Raw genomic sequence first — 20,795 nt, forward strand, 5'->3', positions numbered from 1 at the left:
CACACTTCAGCTTGAACAAACCATTCATGTACCAGGTGTGCTGACCTACATATTTGTTTTCGTAATAGCTGACTTACTGTTAAACACACTGTACAGCTGCGTCAGGTTATGACAAATTAATTGACTAAATGTGTCTTTGTAAACAGAAATTATCTATGTTTCATTGATATTTCATACTTGAAAAAAATGGAAACTGAATGAAATTCCATATTGATGTTAAGGGACTTGCTTTTGGTAAGTTTACTAAGTTGTTTGTGTCTAAAACAAAACCACAAGTCAAGCTCACAGACTGTAAGCATTGTTTTTATTTCTCCTGCCATAACTGTATATAATGAGAACTATATCTAAACCAGTTATACTCTGTTAAACATGTGTATATTTATTGTGATTGTAAATGTGTCATTTTAAGAAGTGTAAATATGATGATTAATATATTTTTAGAGTAGAGTTAACAGTGTGTCACAGACTGTTATCATAAGTTTATACCTTTATATTCACATATGGGGTGATGATAATGTCTTTACGCTTTGTCACTTAAACACTGAGACTATGTACATGTGTGCAGCTTGTATTTCCACTGTTTGTATTCTATGGTGAACACAGCTGACATTGCAAGTATTACCGATGCAGTGATGTGATGAAATCCTGATAGGTACATTATAGGTAGGTCTAGGTAGGACTTACAACATGAAAAGAGGATCACTATCGTATTATTATATATATCAACTCATACCTACAATTAATTAAGACATGAGTGGCATTTTAGAAGTTGGGAAGTACAATACTGATAAACTTTCACGATAACTTCTTTTATTTTATGAGTATGATGTTTTGATATAGATTCTTGGACCGTTGTTGAGTATTCCTGAATCCATATCTAAACGTTAATACGAAATAAGAGATGTTGATATCCATGCAGTTTGTCAGTATTGTAATACCTACTGTTCAGAAACACATGTTATTTTAGGGGATGTTTCCTGAGGATTATTGACAGATGTAGATCCTTTATTACAGTACTGAGGCCTCTGGCCCTGATTACCATCTACACTGTTGATGTACATTTACTTAATGCTTTGTGGTTTAACACAAAATACATAAAGATATGAATTAAACTTACATCAGTTGGTTCTAAAGTATTTGAAATAGATGTAGTATCCATATGCCCTGTAATGTTTCTACATCCTTATCCACCCCGAAGTAGTATTGCCAGTTGTTTGAGAATCAGACAGGTCGGTACCAGAGCAGTAAATCTCCATCTTCCACATTATATAATTATTTTCATGAGTTAGTTCTGTTTGACATATATTTGCTGCTGATTTATTCTGTTGCAGATTTTTAAGTTAATAATTATATGTTAAATCAAATAATCTTAGTTGTTGTCAAACAGGCAGAATATTGTTGTTGTTTTTCTATAACTGCCAAGATCCTCACTTAGTTGTCTGGATTGGTACTTAAATCATCAGCCTATCACCTAGTACTACAGTCAAATCCTTGTCATGTTGCCGTACGTTAATATGATCATGAGGTTTCTACCCTTTACCATGCACAAACATTGTGCAGTGATGCAGTGCAGCTGAAGAGTTTTCTTGATGATATTCCTGCCATTGATGTACATGTACATGCCATGATTGGTAAGCCAGCATTCTCCTGATTTATTCTAATTTCAAACATCAGAATCTCAGTGGAAATGTTTTAGAAAGAAAATGCATGGTTAAAAATAGGTAATAAAACTACCAATGCTAAGTATTTTGTTTTGGTCAAAATTATAACACCGTTCAAACAAAAGATTGTCAACTGTTTCAGTGATTATTATTGAGATGTTTGTACTTCTACTGGGTCCACTGCTTACACTTATCAGTTGTACTACTTTTTGTTTATAAGGGCAGCATTTTCATTCTTTTTTTTTTTTCACATCACAACCCTTTTAATTTTATTGCAGATCCTCCCCAAAAACATTTTTTTTTCATTCCAGCACTACCAACTTGAACCTAAAACATAACGCCTCACCATGTAAAATGTTTGTTTATCTAAAATGTTTTAATCAGTCACTGCCACAAATCCAAAGAACATGAGAAAATGCAATAAGAATAACAGTAAATGAAAATTAAGAACATTATTCAGATAATTTTATCTGTATTGGGTATTTTTCCTGCAACCGACCGGCCCATGTTCAGATCATGGTGGCTATGTGACACATATATCTATAAACAGTGATGCCCTAGTAGTCCACACACAAGCATTCTGAGGCAATGCAGTGCTCAGAAAGAGGTGAAAACAAAAGCCTCCCAGAAGCCCCTCTTGAAAACTTTCTGGCAGGTCCTACATGCTTCATGCATGGAGTATGTACAATTTAAACAGAATATAGGTATCACTTGGCACTAGAGAGCAGCATTAGTCTTGAAAGGTGTATGGCAAATGCAGGTAACAGTGTTTGGCATTAAGGAGAAAGGGTTAGAAGTCATCCAGCATTCTTATTGCACTGTACTCCTCAGATTGTAAATGCATACTAAACATGTAAACAGCTTTTTTGCTATGTATTATTGATGTACTTTTTGAATGTGATAAGGTATATACCAAATGATGAGATCATGAAAATATATTGTTTATGAGGTGGTGGAAAAACTTGATGCTTTATTCATTGATTGCTTGTTATTCTTGTTTCCTTGTCCTGGTTATTACCCTAAGATGTTAGATAATCAAAATGGATCCTTATCTGAAATTGCTAAAATAGAATAATACTCATGACACTGTAAAGATACATATGATAATCAGAAGCCTTCATTCTTCACTGCAAGATTAAAGCTGTTATCAGGTAACTTTGTTAATCAGTGGTATTAAGTAGGAAATTACTGCTAGAATTATGATTGAAGGGCATTGATTCAGAACTTCCTCTTGTGCTTTTTAAGGCTTTGCATAAGATGGTCTCAGTTATAAATATATTGATGTTTATATAGTTGTAACATTAGCAGTATCTGCAGGATGTATATTACAACAAATAACCATTGTCAGTAAAGAAGCCTATTATTTCCACTGAAGTGTCCTGTTCTTGATGGTGAGATCGAGTACCACAGTGGATGCATGTTCACTTGCCAGCAGAAGGATCTGGTTCTACTCCCACTGGTGTTCTGGTATTGATTGGAAAGTGTGGGGTAGCACTGAGTGTTTTCTTATTTTTTTTTGCAAAAGATTCAGGTTCCATCCCAAATGGGCTTCATTTGGAGAAGAGGGGTAGCAGAGTGGTTATTATTGGTTTATCCTTGTCAAAAGAAGAAAAAGGTTTTACCCCCACTGCTGTGCCCTATTCTGGATGGGGAGGTAGAGCACCACGGTCATTTGTGGTTTATATACTGGACACAAATAGTTTGGGATGTAAATTTTGAAATTCTGAATGATGATCTGTTTGTTCATTGACACTCTGATAAAATCTCAATCCTAAAATACCAATATCCCTAATTCATTTTGTCCTGTATATGTTCTAAATTAAAAGGATAGATCCTCTACAAGGTCTAAATCAACAAACAAGCTATCACGGTCAGGTATTCCAGAGTTGCTTACAGCAACTCCTAGCTGTTTTCAGATGAATGGACATGTGTGGGATTTGGTACCCGTGGGATATATTTTCTCAGTCATTGTTACTGTTTATACACCAATTATGACTTTATAATAGAATACAACCCTACTCACAGCTCTCTGAGTCTTAGCCTATTACGGCTGTTAATCTTTAGGATGAAAAAACAAATGATGAAACACAACAACAGATTTATTACACTGACAAACATAGCAAATCATACACTCTAATTATAGCTGTAATTACTCTTTACAAACCAGTGTACATCATACATAACAAATAAATAAATGTAATCCTATACATATAAAAATACTCACTGTGAGAGTAATAAAATCAAAACAAATGTCATAAAATGTCATAGCTTCAACTGAGTCTTCTAACAAGATCTAAAGAAATATTTTTTCATGTTTCCCAAACATTATTCAAGATTTACATATTATCCATGTGATCTCATTATCAATACAATGCCTTATTCAAATACTAGCTACAAATATGCATTATTTTGTCTGTCGCAGTGAAACAAATTGACGCAGAAGCCAATCAATCGCAAATGTATACTGCTTATAGAAGTTAATGAACATGTGCTTATATCTCGTTAACCTGCCAATGCCAGGGCATAATGCAACCTCTGGCTGTGCGTTTTTTAACTTGTTTGGGTAGTATACATCTGTTACTAAACAATTGTGCCTATATAGCCAATATGACAAGACCAGTGGAATGACACCATTGTGTGTTGATAAAGCTAACATCAGTGTTACAAACATGCACATATAGCATCCAGGTGTAACAGTTACATACACAGGTGTCACGTTATGACCATGTTATTAAGTGATGCTTGTCTGACTGGGGTCTGTTTTAGCATCTAACTTAGCATTAACATTAAGCAAATGGACACGACTGAGTGGTGATAAAACCAGTCTCTGCTATATCATGCAAGAGATGAACAATCAACATCAGACATGGCTATATACAGCTGAAAGTGAATGCCATGGTTAATTCATGAATGTGCCAAGCATCCACTTACACAAACGTAGTCACTTTTCTTAACCATGATCACCATAACTTTGGTTTGTGACATTGACAACAAAATATTCATCAGCTGCTAGCAATATGATCACTGCATGAAGAGGGAAAATGTTGAGTCATGTACATTACATGAAGTGAATACTGAGAATGGAAAAAGAGCTTGGATACTGGGGAATTATTTTTTGTCACATTTAGGCAGCTTGAATAATGCTATATTGAGTCAGACAGCCTGTGGGTAAAGTCATCACAAGTCTGAAGGGGCTGCATGCTGATCTGCTGTGTGATCATCAAGTCAGAGCTAATGGCATCAAGTCATAGCTTTGGTCAACTGCTGCTCGGTTGCCTATCCTGATGTATTCAGCAGAGTCAATGAAACAGGACACTGACCATTTTGTGAAATATTTGTTAGGATTTACATCTAGCAGCACATGTGGACGGACACTGGACAGTATACAACCATAATGCAACAGTCAGCTTTAGATTTGTTAATTGTCTAACATAAGTATGTACGCTTGTCACACTTCATATTGCACAGTTATCTTGGAAAAACAGAAGCAGCCATGCTTTGATTTTTGAGTATTTCATGACATTTCCTTTACATTTATTTATTATAATAAATAAATTAAAGAAAAACTAAAAATGAACATTTCACAGAAACATGCAAAGGTGAGATTAATTAACAGGCTTCTCTCCTACAAATTCATCTACGCTGCAACTACATGTGTCAGGATATATTCATGCTGATAGATACATCGCCAACTTCAGGTTACAAAAATGACATTTTGCTTTGAGCAACATTCCTTATCTCTAATGTATCACATTGATACATTTTTTGTGCTCATTATTTCAGTGTTGAACAGATGGACTATATACTACCCTGGTGACAAGCCTGGTTCCAAGTTGTGCCCAATCCAAAGAAAATTTGGATCTTTACTATGAGTGCTACAACCATAGAGGGCGACGTGCGTTCTTGAGCCAAGCAGGTGTCAGCTGTCCAAACTATTGATATTTTTTCACTGCCTTATTCTAGTTTTGATTGCTCTCCCTGGGAACGCCATTGCCAAACACAAATACACCATTACATAGTAACCTTTGTGTAGATGTTGTGGTGCTCTTATCGATATGATGTGTATGGTTCTCCATATATCCAGTACACATTATTTTTTTTCTGAATGTTTAGCTTATTTGTGACAAGAATTTAGAGGTCTTATACTGATTGACTGATAATGAAGTTTCTTGACATGACACTTATGGAAATGTCAACAGATCATAATGCACAAATATATTCAATCAAAGTCAAAAGGCCTGACTGCCATTTTGTGACGCTTTTGCAATCACTTTCTGGAAAGGTAATCTGGCTGTGATAAGATGTCACTCACTAGACAATACTACACAAGTCAGTGGTTTGATAGTTTCTCACACTGTCAACCACAACTCTGTCTCGACTGGATGTGGTTCCCTGGAGATTACTGTAGTGTATCAGATAATGCTGCAGCACAGGAAACAATTCATTTAAATACTTTAAATATGTGGCAAATCTGACTACTATATGGCCTGTATTTTAGAGTGATGTCATAAATTGCCAAAGGAAACAGTCATTTGTTTACTGATTAATATTGTTACAATCAGATTATTTTCACGGATACAATACTTTTCTGCATGAAGTTATGGCAATCCTCCATGGTTGGATGTGTGAATTGTGTCTGAATTCAGATTGCCAACTCTTAATTGAAGATTTCAAGATTCTTGTATCAATCGCTTGTCATTTTTATCAAATAATTCAGGTACATGTTTAGAAATAGAATGTATAAAGCATCCAAAACAACATAATGTACAGTCTTTGTTATTTCCACTTTGAACTTATCCTCTAAGTTCAATTTCAAGATACAGAAATCTGACATGCGGATCCATACGCCGTGTGCATAATGTGAAGAAACACTGGCACAGATTAGAAGATCAGAAAGTCCAGGTGAATTGAGAAGACCTTCATTAAGTGAGGTATTGTACGGGAATAAAATCATTTGACTCTAATGTGACTCTTACCTATCCAAATAATTTATAAGATGACTTTTCACAATCACTACATATATCGAAATTGGAGGATTTATGAATGAAAAAGAACATCTCTCTATGCTATAAAATGACAGGAATATATCAATACCTTGCTATGCTATCTTTCAATATCTTGTGCAAAATGATATTTACAATTACAGCCATAGTTCTATCACAGTCATATTCAACATTATACTGTTGAATAAATAAGGCTAATATCTAGACATTATGAGGAACAGAGAATCTTGTCTGAAATAAGAGTGTGTCGAATAAATGATAATGTTATTTCACATACACCTCTTTCTACCATTACAACATTAGGTTTTGACAGGTAAGACTTGTAATAAATTTGACACATATTCCAACTTACTTTCCATCTTCTACGAAAACACATGTGAAATGAATTGAATCTTTTCTCCCCCAGAGAACAATAGGTGTACAAAGTCAATTACTGTCGCTGGGGACCTCTGGTACAACATCGCTAGAGAGTCTGGTCAACTTGATGAGTTTATTTTTCAGTGAACTTGGACTGTGGTGTCTGGTGAATGATGTGATTAATCATTCAAATTTGGGATGGCAAAGTTATTCACTTTTAAAAACAAGAATATATTTATTAAATATTATATGTAATCCTCTTTTTCCACATTAACAAATAATTCAGAAACAGATTTGAATTTTTCATTGTTGAAATTAAATTCTTGAAATTTATTATCATAGATCAGTATTCATATGTCTCAAAATTAACAAATACTTTAAAGCATCTTCAATGATTAATTGTTGAGCAGTTTCATTCTCTCATTGCTGTGTAACACTAGTAAATGCACTTTCAATTCAACATGTCCAATTATCAGCACCTCAGGAAAAAGCACAGAATGAAATTAATTCCTAAATAGAGTGAATCTTGGTCATAACTTTTCTAAAAGAATGACGAAAAAGAATATCAATTCTGATTTCAGAATATGAATTGTCAAAAATGATATTTTTCCACCTTTATGTTGCTACTGCATGATTCAAAAGTAAACAGACATCACATTTCAATATTTGGTAAAATAGCAATGATGAGGCTATTTTCAATATTGTTGTGAGGACCCTGATGAGGTTTGAGGAGTGGTGGGATGAGTCAGTGAGACAGACAGGTGTCTTGTCCTGCAGGAAGGTGTGATGCGCAATGTCAGGAACACAACACAGCGGGAATGCAGACAGTGTTTGATTGGTTTAACAACATCACATCTTGCCGAAACAATCCTTTGCACTTGTCCATATTGCAATACCCTGAAAGTAAGTGAATGAGTGTTTGTTTAATATTCCAACTATATCATGTTGGACTATGAGTAATCATGTCTGGATGAGACTATTCAGTCACAGAGATCATAAAGATATAGGATACAATAACAAGTATTTACGACAGTGAGTCTGATCACCAACCAATACTCTAAGTTGCCTATTATCCCAAGAATTCGTTGCTAAAGATCAATTCTTGTTCTGATCTTCATGGGGAAGTTTTCTGTTTACATTATACATTACCTTTAAACAAATGCTAACTTTATTAACTCTAAATGGTATCGGCCAGGCTTACCTTTTTACATTGTTTTATCTGCATTATAGCGTAGTTTGTGAAGATTTCCTTAAGATCCTTCACCTTCTGTCTCTTGAATCTGTCAATGTCTCTCAGTGCTGCCTCAACAAACTTCCTACACAAAAAAGAGAAGCATCACTTTAAACCATCTCACTTTTGAATGTAACCTGTCATAAGTTTAATAAGAAGAAAATATCAATTTCTGAAGCAGTCATTCATTCCAATCAAAAATCTCTTAATGCCTCTTTGAGATGCTTATTATGAGTTTTGGTCTAAGGGGAGACAATTTAACAGTTATGTATATAATTGTCTCCCTTGAACAATGCCTCTTTAAATCCAGATGTGACATGACATACTGTGTTTCCTCCTGTGTTTGTCTCAGCTCCACCTCAGCCTGGACTATCTGTTCCTCCAGTTGTTTGATCTTCACATCTCTCTGTTCTGGAGTGTCGCTCCCAAACAGCTTCGTCTTCATCCCACTCAAGGAGAAACTGCCTGCTGCCTTTCCTTGCACCTGCAGGACCCGGGAAATAGTCATGAACTCATTGGGGCTCTGTTTCACAAAATATCATAGCCCTATGACTGTTATAAGTCTGTGTTGCAGGAACTAAGACGCTGTAGCACGACAATAGTTTTGTGAAATGGGGCCCAGATCTGCACATGTCTACAACAGGGATCATGTTTTGTCACATCATCAACTTGAAGATTTAACAGTTACTCTCAGCTTTACCTACGTTTACATGTACCTGGGCCAAGTCCAGTCAAGCATAATTGTGATTATCCTAAAAGACTAATCTGAACACTGTTGCCCTATGTCCTGATTATGGTATCTGTACATCTCAGAGCATGACTCACCAGCAAATCCTTCTGACTGGCCTTGTATGACAAGTTGTCCTCTGCTCTCTCCAAGTCGTACTGAACACATTCATACTTCCGACACACAGACCTACACCAAATATCCAATACTATAATAACATTCACTGTGTAAGATATATTTGATTAGCCAACATCAGTGTATACCTTGCATGGCTGACAAACAACCCAAAGTTTTTCAATAGTAAACTTTCTGTGTCATATAGTAACTTTGTAATTAGTAACATTCAAAGTTTTTTTAAAAGAAATTCAATCTCAACGTGATATCATTTTATATTTTCACATTGAATTTACAATCTCCAAATCTAACTTATTGATGAGAAAAAAAACCTGTTGAATAAGAATCTTTTGGAAATTCTGAAGAGAAGTTTTAATACCTACCGGAGAGCTTCTCCAAATGCCAAATATTCCTTGAGTTGGTCTGCATACTGCTCTTCTTCCTCCAGTGTGGCATCCACTGAAGATGCATAGCTGTCAACACACAACATGTATGTTCTGATATATCTTATGTCCTGCATAACAGGTCAATAGGTGGTCAAACATCTAGTACAATAACACCTGTCTATGTTAATAAATGACACAGTTCACTTAACACCGTTATATGTCATAGTAGGGAATTCTAAGTCTACAGGTGTCACAATTTCCTGAGAATATTTTTTCATTTCAAATTCCTGTCTCATTTTTTTGTCTACATATACACATTTGCATGATTTATGAAGCATTAATTTTTGAATGTACAGTATCCTTGAATCAGACACAGAAATAAAGCTATCTGTTTGTAAATATATATACCTAAGAGAAGACAAAAATAAAATTGAAAAGGAACCCAGATTGAGCAATCAATTCCAGCTTATTCAATCTTTATCTGACCAATAGTGAATACTTTTGCAGAGTGACAGATTAGAGACACTGTGTTACTTACACATCCATGTAATGTCCACTGCTCTGCAAGGCCTCTGCGATGTCCTTCTCTATCCCGCTCCACTCACTGAACACCCGGGCATAGTTGCCGTGCACCTTGTGGATGCCATACAGTTTATCACATATTCTCTGAAAGGGAGAGCACTGAACAGTGGAAGCTCTCAAAATGGGCAGCCGTCCAATCTGGCATGCTTTCAATATCAGCACTAAAATTTGGTTCCGATAAGGCTATTTAATTTATGGTCATTTACACTCTCTAATCCAGCGTCAGTCTATTCCATATTTCGGCACAAGAAAGACTGCCCTGTGAACAGTAATCAGTGCTCTCTAAACTGGCATTCGGTATCTCAGCACTCCTGTTGATTGGCTGATTCGAACAAAAAATCAATTCAGAGACAAAACATGGAAATGCAAACAGTGAATTTGACAACATTACCACACTGATGCATGATTGTTTTTGACTATCAGCATCTTGTTCAGTCATATTCTACAGCACACAGAAGATTTTTCTCAGGTTGAAATGGAAAAGTTCTCTAAAAAGTTCTCACATCCTCTACACCAGCTTTTTTGCCAGTCCCAACGAATGCCGGTTTAGAGGGCCTCCACTTTATATTGATGTCTGAATTCTGTACTGATATCTATACATACTGTCTTGTTTACTATTTAATTTCACACAAGTTCTGCCATGACAGATGTGAATAATCATATCTGGACCAGGTCATCCAGTGACTGACATCATGGGCAACGGTCAGTGATGATGGGATATTAAGATTTAAGATGACATTTAATGGACTATACACCTGTAGAATATAAAGATGACATGCAATCAGTGTATCAAACGGTTTCCAAACTTTGCTAGCCAGTCCTGCTAGCTCTGCCTGAAAGTTACCAACCAACAAAACTATTCACAAACAGGAAACTTGAATGTAGACAATTTCATCATTAAGCTGTTAATATGGTGAACATTTTTGTCAGGCTGTGATCTTGCATGATTTAAAAGTGTGTTGTAAATAAGAGGTCAGAGAGAGTAAAAATTCACAGGCCAGTCAGGCCAGTGACTGTGAAGATTCAGTGGTCTGACTGGAGTTTTACTAGCCGTGGGCTGGCAGGCTGGTGTCTTTTTAACATAATATATGAATTGACCATGTACTAAGTCTGACCATCTGATTGTGGGTAACGACAAGTGTAGATAGAAGGCTGAAGACAAGTATTCAGCAAAAAAACATTGGTTTTGATCACATTAAATTGGTTATGCAGTACAACGTACAGACAAGGTAATGCTATTAATTTAGTTTAAACAAATTGGCAATATCTCCAGAAATTACACTTCAACTGAAAATCAGCCAGATAAATGACATGTGACCTAAGCTGCATCCATTCATATTCGCAAGTATGCATACAGAAACTGATGCCAGTGAATATATTGGATCAAGAACTAAAAATTGATAAACATTTACTGTAAACTGTCTTATTTCCGCGCCTTCAAATTTTCACGAGTGATGGTCACTAAACCTTTTTGCGCCTTCTTATTTTCGCGAGGTGATCTTGTTACAGGGGCGACTCTGAATGTTTTTACACGACATGTAGGTGCGTGACCATTGAGCTGTTATAAAATAAACAGATTTGCGAAGAGATTTAACAACAAATTAATGTAATTGATTTCAGAATTAATCCTTTTTAATTAGGTGTTTGAGCAATGAAAATAGAATGTGATTGAGCCGTGTTAATCCAGATTAGCCAAGCGATGACATGTGATTGAGCAATGACACCTGTATTGTTTTTGTGTCTTTGACTTACCTGAATAGAGTGTGTGATATAGCTATATTATCGCATGTTTTTATTCTCGCGTCGTGAAGTCTGACGCGAAGTTCGCGAAAATTAAACGGTCGCGAAAATTTGGCTGTTTACAGTATAAGAATTACATTGGAAAGTACATACAAAATATCAAAGTTGTCCATGAGGCAGGAAAACATCCTCTATTTCATCCTTTTTGTTACTGAAGTGTTTGAGACAAAAGAATGGTACGGACATCCACAGAGAAAGGATTTACTTATGAATTCAGTTTAGTTGTCATAACTTATAGTGACATAATCTCCAGAAAGCATGTAGAAGCACTGACTTACAGCTCTGATTCGAAGTATGTTTGATATGTTGTTCTGCAGTTCATTGCTGTAGTTCTTTAACTCCTCAAACCGCCTGCAACCAGATGAGACATCACATCAGTCATAAATAGAAACTTGTCATAAATGTCCCTTGAAACAATGCTATTTGGAAGTGGTGTGGAATACCTCCTGGAACAAGATTTCTGAAATTGTTACAGCAAGGGCACCATACAGTGAAATCTGCCAACACTGGCACTTGTCTAATCAGGCACAATGTCAAAATCGGCATAAAATTTTGGTCCTGCCAAAAATCTGGCACCTGCCTATTCCATACTCTGGCAAGACTCTCTGGTTCCAACAAGCAGTTTTAACTGTAATTAACACTGTATAAACCGGCATGGGCATGAGCAGTCCTATCAAGGACCCACATTCCAACACACTAATACTAGTACTTGTGCTGTCTATCAAGGACCCACATTCCAATACACTAATACTAGTACTTGTGCCGTCTATCAAGGACCCACATTCCAATACACTAATACTAGTACTTGTGCTGTCTATCAAGGACCCACATTCCAATACACTAATACTAGTACTTGTGCCGTCTATCAAGGACCCACATTCCAATACACTAATACTAGTACTTGTGCTGTCTATCAAGGACCCACATTCCAACTGCCATCATTACTCTTTAAATTTGTTGTACAATTATGGAAATATCAAAGGCATTATAAAGCTAAACAGACTGACAAGAGTAAATGGCAGCAACGTTGGAAAATGATGATCACTGTCTAAACCATCACTTTATAAAACAGCATTTTATTTTGGTCAATTGGGGTGCCGGTTTAGAGAGGTTTCACTGTATATATAACACTGAGACCATACACCTAAAGAGGACGATGGCAAAATGTACCTGTCTGGTTTCTTGAGACGAAATGAGGCACTCAGTGCCTTCAGTCGAGAATCTGCCTGGAAACCAACATACAAACAGAGTTAGTTGTGATACTGATGTGCTTGTGGAGGAGAAGATATTGCAATTCCAGCTAATTACAACCTAGCAGAGCATGCATTGATGTAAAACATGGCTTATTTGAAAATTTCATAACTAACATTATACAACACGTAAACTTGTGTGTTTGTATCGCTACTTGCATTGAACAGACATGTTGCAATTTAATCCATTTAAAGTTAAAAGTAACATTACAGCTGAACCCTTTATGAAGACACATCTGCCATATTCTACTCCAAATGTTATTATGGAATCCTGTCTGGAGAATTCTTATGTTCACCATATTCATCCTCAGATCATTAGGCTATCCCATCATAAAACTCTCCTTTAGCACTGCCCTGCAGCTTGAGTGTATGACAATTATATCATGCCTATATAGCAGAGCACCTAGGGGCAGTCTAGGGGATTAAACTGTGTCCAATTGACACACCTAAAGGCCCAGGTATTATTCTCCACATCATTACAATGTCAGAAGCCCATTTCTGATGTTATCCACAAAGATATTGCTGGAACTCACCAATATGACACACACAATACTCACCTTGCTTTGAAAGTCTGTGGCGTACACTGATTCCTTCCAACCATTTTCCTGCAATGATGAAGAAGCAGCTTTGATAAAAAAGCTCTGATCCTCAAGTTTATATGATTATGTTTGACAAGGAAGCATAGAACAAGAGCTGTGCATGAGAACAAATCCTTAGCTATTCAAGACAAATTATGTTAGTTGAACTTCTACTACCACAAAAGTAAGGGCAATATAACAGCTAAAAATTGACATGTGATCAACAGATAGGCGATCATGGATAATCAACGTTAGTCAGGGTGCATCTATCGTGACACTGTGATACAGCAGCTTTAATCATGTTGTACTACATCTCCCACAATTTTACTTCTTGAATAATCTCTTACCAGATTTTTAAGAATCAGATTTGGTTTCGTATTTTCAGTGTACAACAACAAACTGCAGTCATGACAATACAACACCTCTTTGATAAGATTTTATATATCCCTTTTGAAGGAATCGCCTCTGTTGGCTGTAGATATATATATAAGCAGCATACCTTCTGCATGAACCCCAGGAAGGTCTTGTCTTGACAGAGAGTGGGGTGTGCTCCAACTCTAAGGAGGAACACCTGACAACAAAAGAGGCCTTGTAGTCAGGTAACATGTACCCTACTTACCTTTAGATATTTACAATCAACAATTAAACAATACTATGAGTAGATAAAAAGTAATTAGCCAATGATTGGAAGAAATTGTTCCTTCCACGAGATACCAGCACCTGGTGGTAAAACTCCACCCATTGATATTATAATCAACTCAGTATCAGTAAGTAAGTTGGTAGTGGTACTAAGAATTATGCTTTACACGGTTGGGAAGTGAACTAGAAATAACACTTTAAACAAATTAGATTCATAAAAATCTATGTCAGTTTGGTGGTCCATGTTGCCTGCATGTCATCTGCAGCTTTATCTGCAGTTTACCTCTAGAGCCTGCCTCCTTCTTTCTATGAAGTCAGGGTCAAACTTGTCTGTTGAAGCATTCTGCCAGGTGTACGAGGCCTGTAACAAAAGCTCACATTGCATACAGCTATGTTAAATATGTTAAAATAATATAAATTTTATTTTATGGCATGTTACACTTTATCAAAATATAAGCTTATATATTGGCTAAAAATATGGTAAATGATGAGACATATTTAGAATTCAACTTAAGTATCTTTGATACCAAATATATAAGCATAAGTTGTTAAAAGGACAAAAGTTTGTCACCTTTGCCCTACTATAAAATCTGGTTACTGAAAGTGTCTTTCATGATGGATTTTAGGCTGATATAAGTATTATAAAATGTTCAAACTCCATCAATACATTTCCAAGTTGAAACAAAAACTGTTAGAGTGGAAGCTGTACAAACGTTAAGACAGCCTTTCTGTGTACACCCTTGTCCTGTTGAAATAACTCATGAATGAGTGAGTACAGATACTTACTTTTTTCTCAGGGAGTGGTGGCACGACTACCGATGGGTATGTGATGTCGAGGTAGTTACGGAGCAGTTCAAATTCACTGTATCGTCTCCACAGGGATGTTGCACCCTCTCCGTAACCTTTCATATTCTCATCTATTACCCTTCAACACAAAAACCACATAAGAACAAGTATGATTAAAAGAAAAATAATGTACCCTTCCTATCTTCATATGCTAACAGACAAATTGAGAAGATTGACAAATTGAAAAGACTGAAAAGTTTACATCAATTAATGGTACCAGTGCCAGTCTGTCACTTGTGTCTAAATGCAGCTGATCACTGGAATCCAATGAACCGCTATGCTTCAAAGACATTACAGCATGTTAAAGGGGCAAGCAAAATGCATGCAATTATAGGACATAATCTAGTTATGTATTTTTCTCGATGAGCAATGTTCACATGGGAAGGTGCCCAGTGTGTTCTGCATGATAATGATACATTGTTTCTGTTTAATCAAGACAACCACTAACTGTCTGACTGCACATAAAGGCAGAAAAAACAAATATGTGTTTAAAGAACTGGTATCAAGTTGTGAGAAGTGCATTTATACAATGTTAAATGAGAGTCAGTTCAGCTTCGGAAGACAATCCACTAAATGCTTCATATGGCAGTGATCCTAATATGATCATTTATTTGATAAAGTTCCCAGCTGCCTTTTTTCTAGATGTAAATGTTATCATGGCTGTGTGTACCTTGTTTCTATGAGGTAGACAATGAACGTGTCTTGCATCTTCATGGAGGCATTGGTTCGTTTCTCTGGCTCCGAAACTGTAATCTCCAGCCATTGTAGCAAGTTGGGCTGTAGATTAAGAAAACATTTTTAAAAAAAATTAAACCTTTTATACAAAGGTTACTGAAAAGGATAACACCTACAATTTGAACAAGTGTGAGTGAGTGACAGACATCCCTGTGGACAGTTATTCATTTACCATGGTCATAACTATGGGTAACCTTAATGTGGGACAATAGTCTAAAGTGACACATCTTCAGATCTGTCTCTCATGTTTACCATGTTGGTAACATAAAAAGAGTGGCAATGACATTAATATATCAATCAAGTGTCATTATCTGGGTGAATGTAGGACTTCAACCCAAGAGCACTGAATCCTTGCATTAAGTTGCAAACTAAAGGAATGCAACTGTGAACAACAAAAAGTACACCAAGAAATTGAGAAATGTATTAGTGCAGTGTTTTTGTCACTATCTCTGTAACATGTTACCCCCATCATGTCCATACTGACACATATCTGAATGATTTCAAAGATATGATTTAGTTGAATCCTCCCTGTGCAACATACACTTGATTGTGGTGAAATGAAATAAATATCTGTGCTGCGTTCTTCAGTCACATCTTTGACTAGAAAAGATACAATTCTGCAACTTTCATTTTCAGGAAGTCAAAAACACAACTAATTCACCAAGAAATTGTGCCATATCTGTTACCCTTATCACCACCTGTGATGCCAATATAACACAAGTGATTTATTAACCTATCTGCCATTTACAAGTTACTAAAGAGTACCACTGCTTCTAGTTCAGCGAGCTATCGGGTATACCTTGGTTGGGTTATAAAGTGTTTCAATGTCAAGCACGCTGATGCAAATAAGCATTTTTAACTTGGAGACCACATTCTGTCGTGTCAAGTCACCATAGTTATGGTTAACAAAATGTTCTGACAATGTAGATCTGCAATTTTGAGAAAACTTGAAATAGGCGGGCCTAAATAGACTAGTGAAGGGGGTGTGGCAGATGTCATATAATCTTTAATAAACAGGGTGTAAACAAATAGAAATTTACTTATGCTGATGGTTGGCATTGATATACATCAATAATGAATTTTCCAACGCTGAACTTAAAATGTGCGCTATCATCGGGCGGCTTTACTGGAGCCTACAAAGCACTGTCCCGCGTACGCTTGTGATATCGTCATTTGCGTGACAAAAGTGCATAGATTATCATACACTCATCCAAGGAAGGAGGGCGTACTACCCTATAATCTTATAATTAAATTACAGCCAATGGTTCAGGTTGCCGTATATTTACCTTTGACAGCTTAGTAGTCTGTTCGGAAATCACCCTTAGATTTTGTTCGACTCTAGTCGGTGTATACTCCTTATTTTGTTCTTCGTCCGCCATATTTATTTTGATCGGAAGCTAACTCTACTTCCGGTAAAAGATCCTACTGGTAGTACAAATGTTACAGCGTTTAAATATAAGAAATTTCATGATGAACTATCACTGAACTGTGAACACACCTCATGATAGGTCATTTTGAATGTGTAATCTCTCCGCTATAATCACAAATATAACTACTTCATGTAAGTGTCAGACACTTTGATACTTACATTTCATGCTTTTGAAAACAGAAATACTGTACTTAATTATTTTGTTTTTGTAAGTCTCATTAAAAAAGTCCTTACAATCGCATTGCGATAATGGGTGAAGTCTGTGGAACGGCGATACAGTCATATGAAGAGAAAAATGTCTGATTGTTGTCTGCAGTTTAACGTCAGAACGAAGGTATTTTTGCCAAATATGGGCACTAATACGATACAAGTTGCAGGAGTTGGTTGATTTGGTTGATATTGCTGTGGTAGGCAACTCGTGAATTTCTATTGGAGCATACCATAAACATACTCTTTGCATACAGACCCTGAAACAAATATATTCAAAAAGCCGGTGCAAGTCTGAATGTGTGGCAAGTCTCGATTTGAAATGAAGAACATTTCTGGACTCCATTTCGTTATATTTATGACTATTTTTTTATGAACATCATCTTAATGTAAAATATGATCATTTCAGAGTTGCGATGGTAATGTGACTGTTACCGTGATCGGATGCGATGGTAATGTGTATGTAACCGTTGTTGGATACGAGTGACTGGGTGAGTTTAGTTTTACGCCGCACTCAGCAGTATTACAGCTACATATATGGTGGCGGTCTGTAAATAATCGACTCCGGACCAGACATTCCAGTGATCAACAGCATGAACATCGATCTGAGCATTTGGGAACGATGACATGTATCAGCCAAGTCAGCGAGCCTAACCGTTACTCGTCTCTTACGACAAGCATATAGTCGCCTTTTATGGCAAGCATAGGTTGCCGAAGGCCCCTTCTACACCGGACCTTCACGGGTCTTGGGTACGGGGGTGATGTAAATGTTACCGTTGTTGGATACGATGGTAAAGTGCTACCGTTGTTGAATGCGATGGTGTTCACAGTAAAGAGAATGATCACATTTTCTTACACGTTAATTATTCACGTGTTCTCAGATGAATGTTACAGTCGGTAAACCTGTGCAAGACATCAGTGCAGATATCTGAAATACTCGATAATCAAATCGATCAATGAGTATCAAATATGCATTAGTATAACCCGTGAACACGTATTTTCGTATCATGCGCTGAAATGGTCTTAACCCTTTGTGAGAAACAAGCAAGAGGTGTCTAAAACGTTCACAGATTTGTAGGAGTGAGTGAGTGAGTGAGTGAGTGAGTGAATATTGCTTAACGCTGCATCAGCAATGTTGTACGTTCGCGGGGATAGATTTGTAGGTTCACTGGTTTAAATAGAACCTTTCACATTCGCTTCTTCTATAACTTCTGAAAGAAGCTATGTTTGCATTTTGATGGTTTTGCAAAGATGGAAACAACAAACATGATCAAATTTTTCATTTTTATTTCGTGTTTTCTCTTTGAAAGCATTTAAATCATAACAGGATGAGCACATGTCGAGTTGCGGTCAAAGGGAGATAAGCACAGACAATTTTCAGGTATTTTCGCGGTCATTTCCTTTCACAAAACAACGTACCTTTTTTCCCCAATGTCTTTTTTTGAAGGAAGGGAAAGCATGCTTAAGGCGCGGTTACCACTGGTCTACGATTCCTTGAAAATATTGTGAGACGAAGGGAGCACTGCTTGTTCACGGTCAAAGGGAGGCAACCATGAAAAACTGTTAGACCTGTATTCGCTGTCTGTTGGGTATTGCTGCTCAAGATGACCGGAAACCAGTTTTATGCAGGCCCAGTTATGTCCCGTTATCACATAAGCTCCGAACAAGCAGCTCTTCACATTGCATGCCCCGAATATCCTAGGGAGATAACTGCGACACGCCTCTAAGAGTTACTTCCCTTTGTAGGTAGCGCACAGTATGCAGAATTTTGTTCTTTATACACTGTCTGGAGCTTTTGAAAGGACTCTAACACATATCATGCAATGAGCGGAGTTTGTAATTTGGAGACCCTGTGTGGAGTCTGTAATAGACTGGTCTTCTGTCGACACTAAAAGCAAAACTGACCTCGAAATCAAGACAGGACACCAGTCGGTGTTTTAAAGGGACATAACTCTTAATATACACGATTATCTCCCTTTGACCACAAACATGAGAAGTGTGATTTCAGGTGTTCACGTAATTACACGTTTCCTTCGGTATAGTTAAGGTAAAGGATGATAATAGCATAATGCTTGAGAAATAGCATGTATGCCACATAGCGATCAGGTAAATTTACTGCATGTTACAATCAGTACACACGACAGTTACTGCAAGGTGGTAATCTTTTTACCCACAGGGCAGTATGTTTCACTTCAGCAAGCTAACTGTGTTTACACGATGCCATTTATGTATGTCGGGTAGTGCGTAATCTTAAGAACTGTATTCATGGCATTCCAATTTTAAAGGTGAAAATCAGCCGAATAAATTCGGAGTTGGCACAGTGTGTCGCGTAAGATAGTTCCAAGGACAAAATGCAGTCTGGACTCAACAGACTAGTACCTCATGGCACTGGTAATGAAGTTTTGACATTTATTACGGTTTCGTGGCAAAGCACATTTGGGTAATATGGTAAAACATCACAATGAACCTGACTAGTGTATAAAAGGAGAATTGAAAAACATTGTCAAGGGGGGTAACTCATGCAACCTTATTGTTTCCAGATCGCAGTCTTTAAGGTTCAGAGTTCGGCAGACAGAATATCATGCTGTGCTTTCGTATAGATATCATGACCCGAGGCCGACACATTTGAGTAACACAACCAGACGACCCAGGTCACCAACAAAGAAACCGACCTAGTTTCATATGTATTGTAGCACCCAGTTTTGTTCACGTTGATTTTTACAGATGACAAATCAAGTTAGGCTGGTAGTATGGGGAGGATTTCGGCTGTCCTTTTCTCAGTAAGGACAAGTTTTCTTTAAAAAAATCTGTTTAAGTCAGAGAACAGATATTTTACACACTTACGTGTAGATCTACTAATCATGATCAAAACTGAAAATAGTGTTTTAAATTAATTTACAAAGTCTTGTCCCTTAATTTCTTTATTTTTACTGCTTGGTATATACTGTGTGAAACTGGGTCAGTTTTTCTCAGGAAAATAGTAACATCACTGGAACCTTTACAGTTTCATCAAAGTAATACTTATGAAGACCCACTAGGTGGTTTGGTAGAATGGGAGGTGTGGCAGCGGCAGGACAGCTACTTATGATTAAATTAAAGCTGTCTCCAACACTACATCTTGTCTTTCTATACGACCCTGGCGGCTGGGCAGGCGTCCTTGACAATATTCGATAATATAGCTCTAGTATTATGTATCTGTTACCTAAAAGAAGAAACAAACAGGGCCGGCCATGTGTGTTCTACATAAATC

At 36.8% G+C, this 20,795-nt stretch overlaps 1 protein-coding gene across 1 annotated transcript; it reads right to left on the minus strand.

The window, feature by feature from the left end:
• Positions 1 to 3,742: 3,742 nt before the first annotated feature.
• On the minus strand, positions 3,743 to 17,295 carry LOC137298267 (sorting nexin-4-like). The gene is made up of 14 exons (XM_067830446.1): positions 17,196 to 17,295; positions 15,845 to 15,951; positions 15,115 to 15,253; positions 14,612 to 14,689; positions 14,189 to 14,260; positions 13,669 to 13,716; positions 13,032 to 13,087; positions 12,140 to 12,212; positions 10,018 to 10,145; positions 9,477 to 9,566; positions 9,078 to 9,168; positions 8,579 to 8,736; positions 8,223 to 8,337; positions 3,743 to 7,918 (listed from the first exon to the last, which is right to left on the minus strand). The coding sequence occupies exons 1-14, from the start codon at positions 17,286 to 17,288 to the stop codon at positions 7,871 to 7,873; spliced, it is 1,296 nt and encodes a 431-aa protein (XP_067686547.1). The 5' UTR covers positions 17,289 to 17,295; the 3' UTR covers positions 3,743 to 7,870.
• Positions 17,296 to 20,795: the final 3,500 nt, after the last annotated feature.

Source organism: Haliotis asinina, chromosome 10 (assembly GCF_037392515.1).
Source record: "Haliotis asinina isolate JCU_RB_2024 chromosome 10, JCU_Hal_asi_v2, whole genome shotgun sequence".
Classification (NCBI taxonomy): domain Eukaryota; kingdom Metazoa; phylum Mollusca; class Gastropoda; order Lepetellida; family Haliotidae; genus Haliotis; species Haliotis asinina.

Excerpts from the sequence above, each read along its gene's own strand:
- LOC137298267 (XM_067830446.1), bottom strand. The coding sequence starts at position 17,288 with ATGGCGGACGAAGAACAAAATAAGGAGTATACACCGACTAGAGTCGAA. Across the intron at positions 14,261-14,611 it reads GAAGGAGGCAGGCTCTAGAG|GTGTTCCTCCTTAGAGTTGG; the intron begins GTAAACTGCAGA and ends TTTTGTTGTCAG. Across the intron at positions 9,567-10,017 it reads AGTGGACATTACATGGATGT|CTATGCATCTTCAGTGGATG; the intron begins GTAAGTAACACA and ends GTGTGTTGACAG.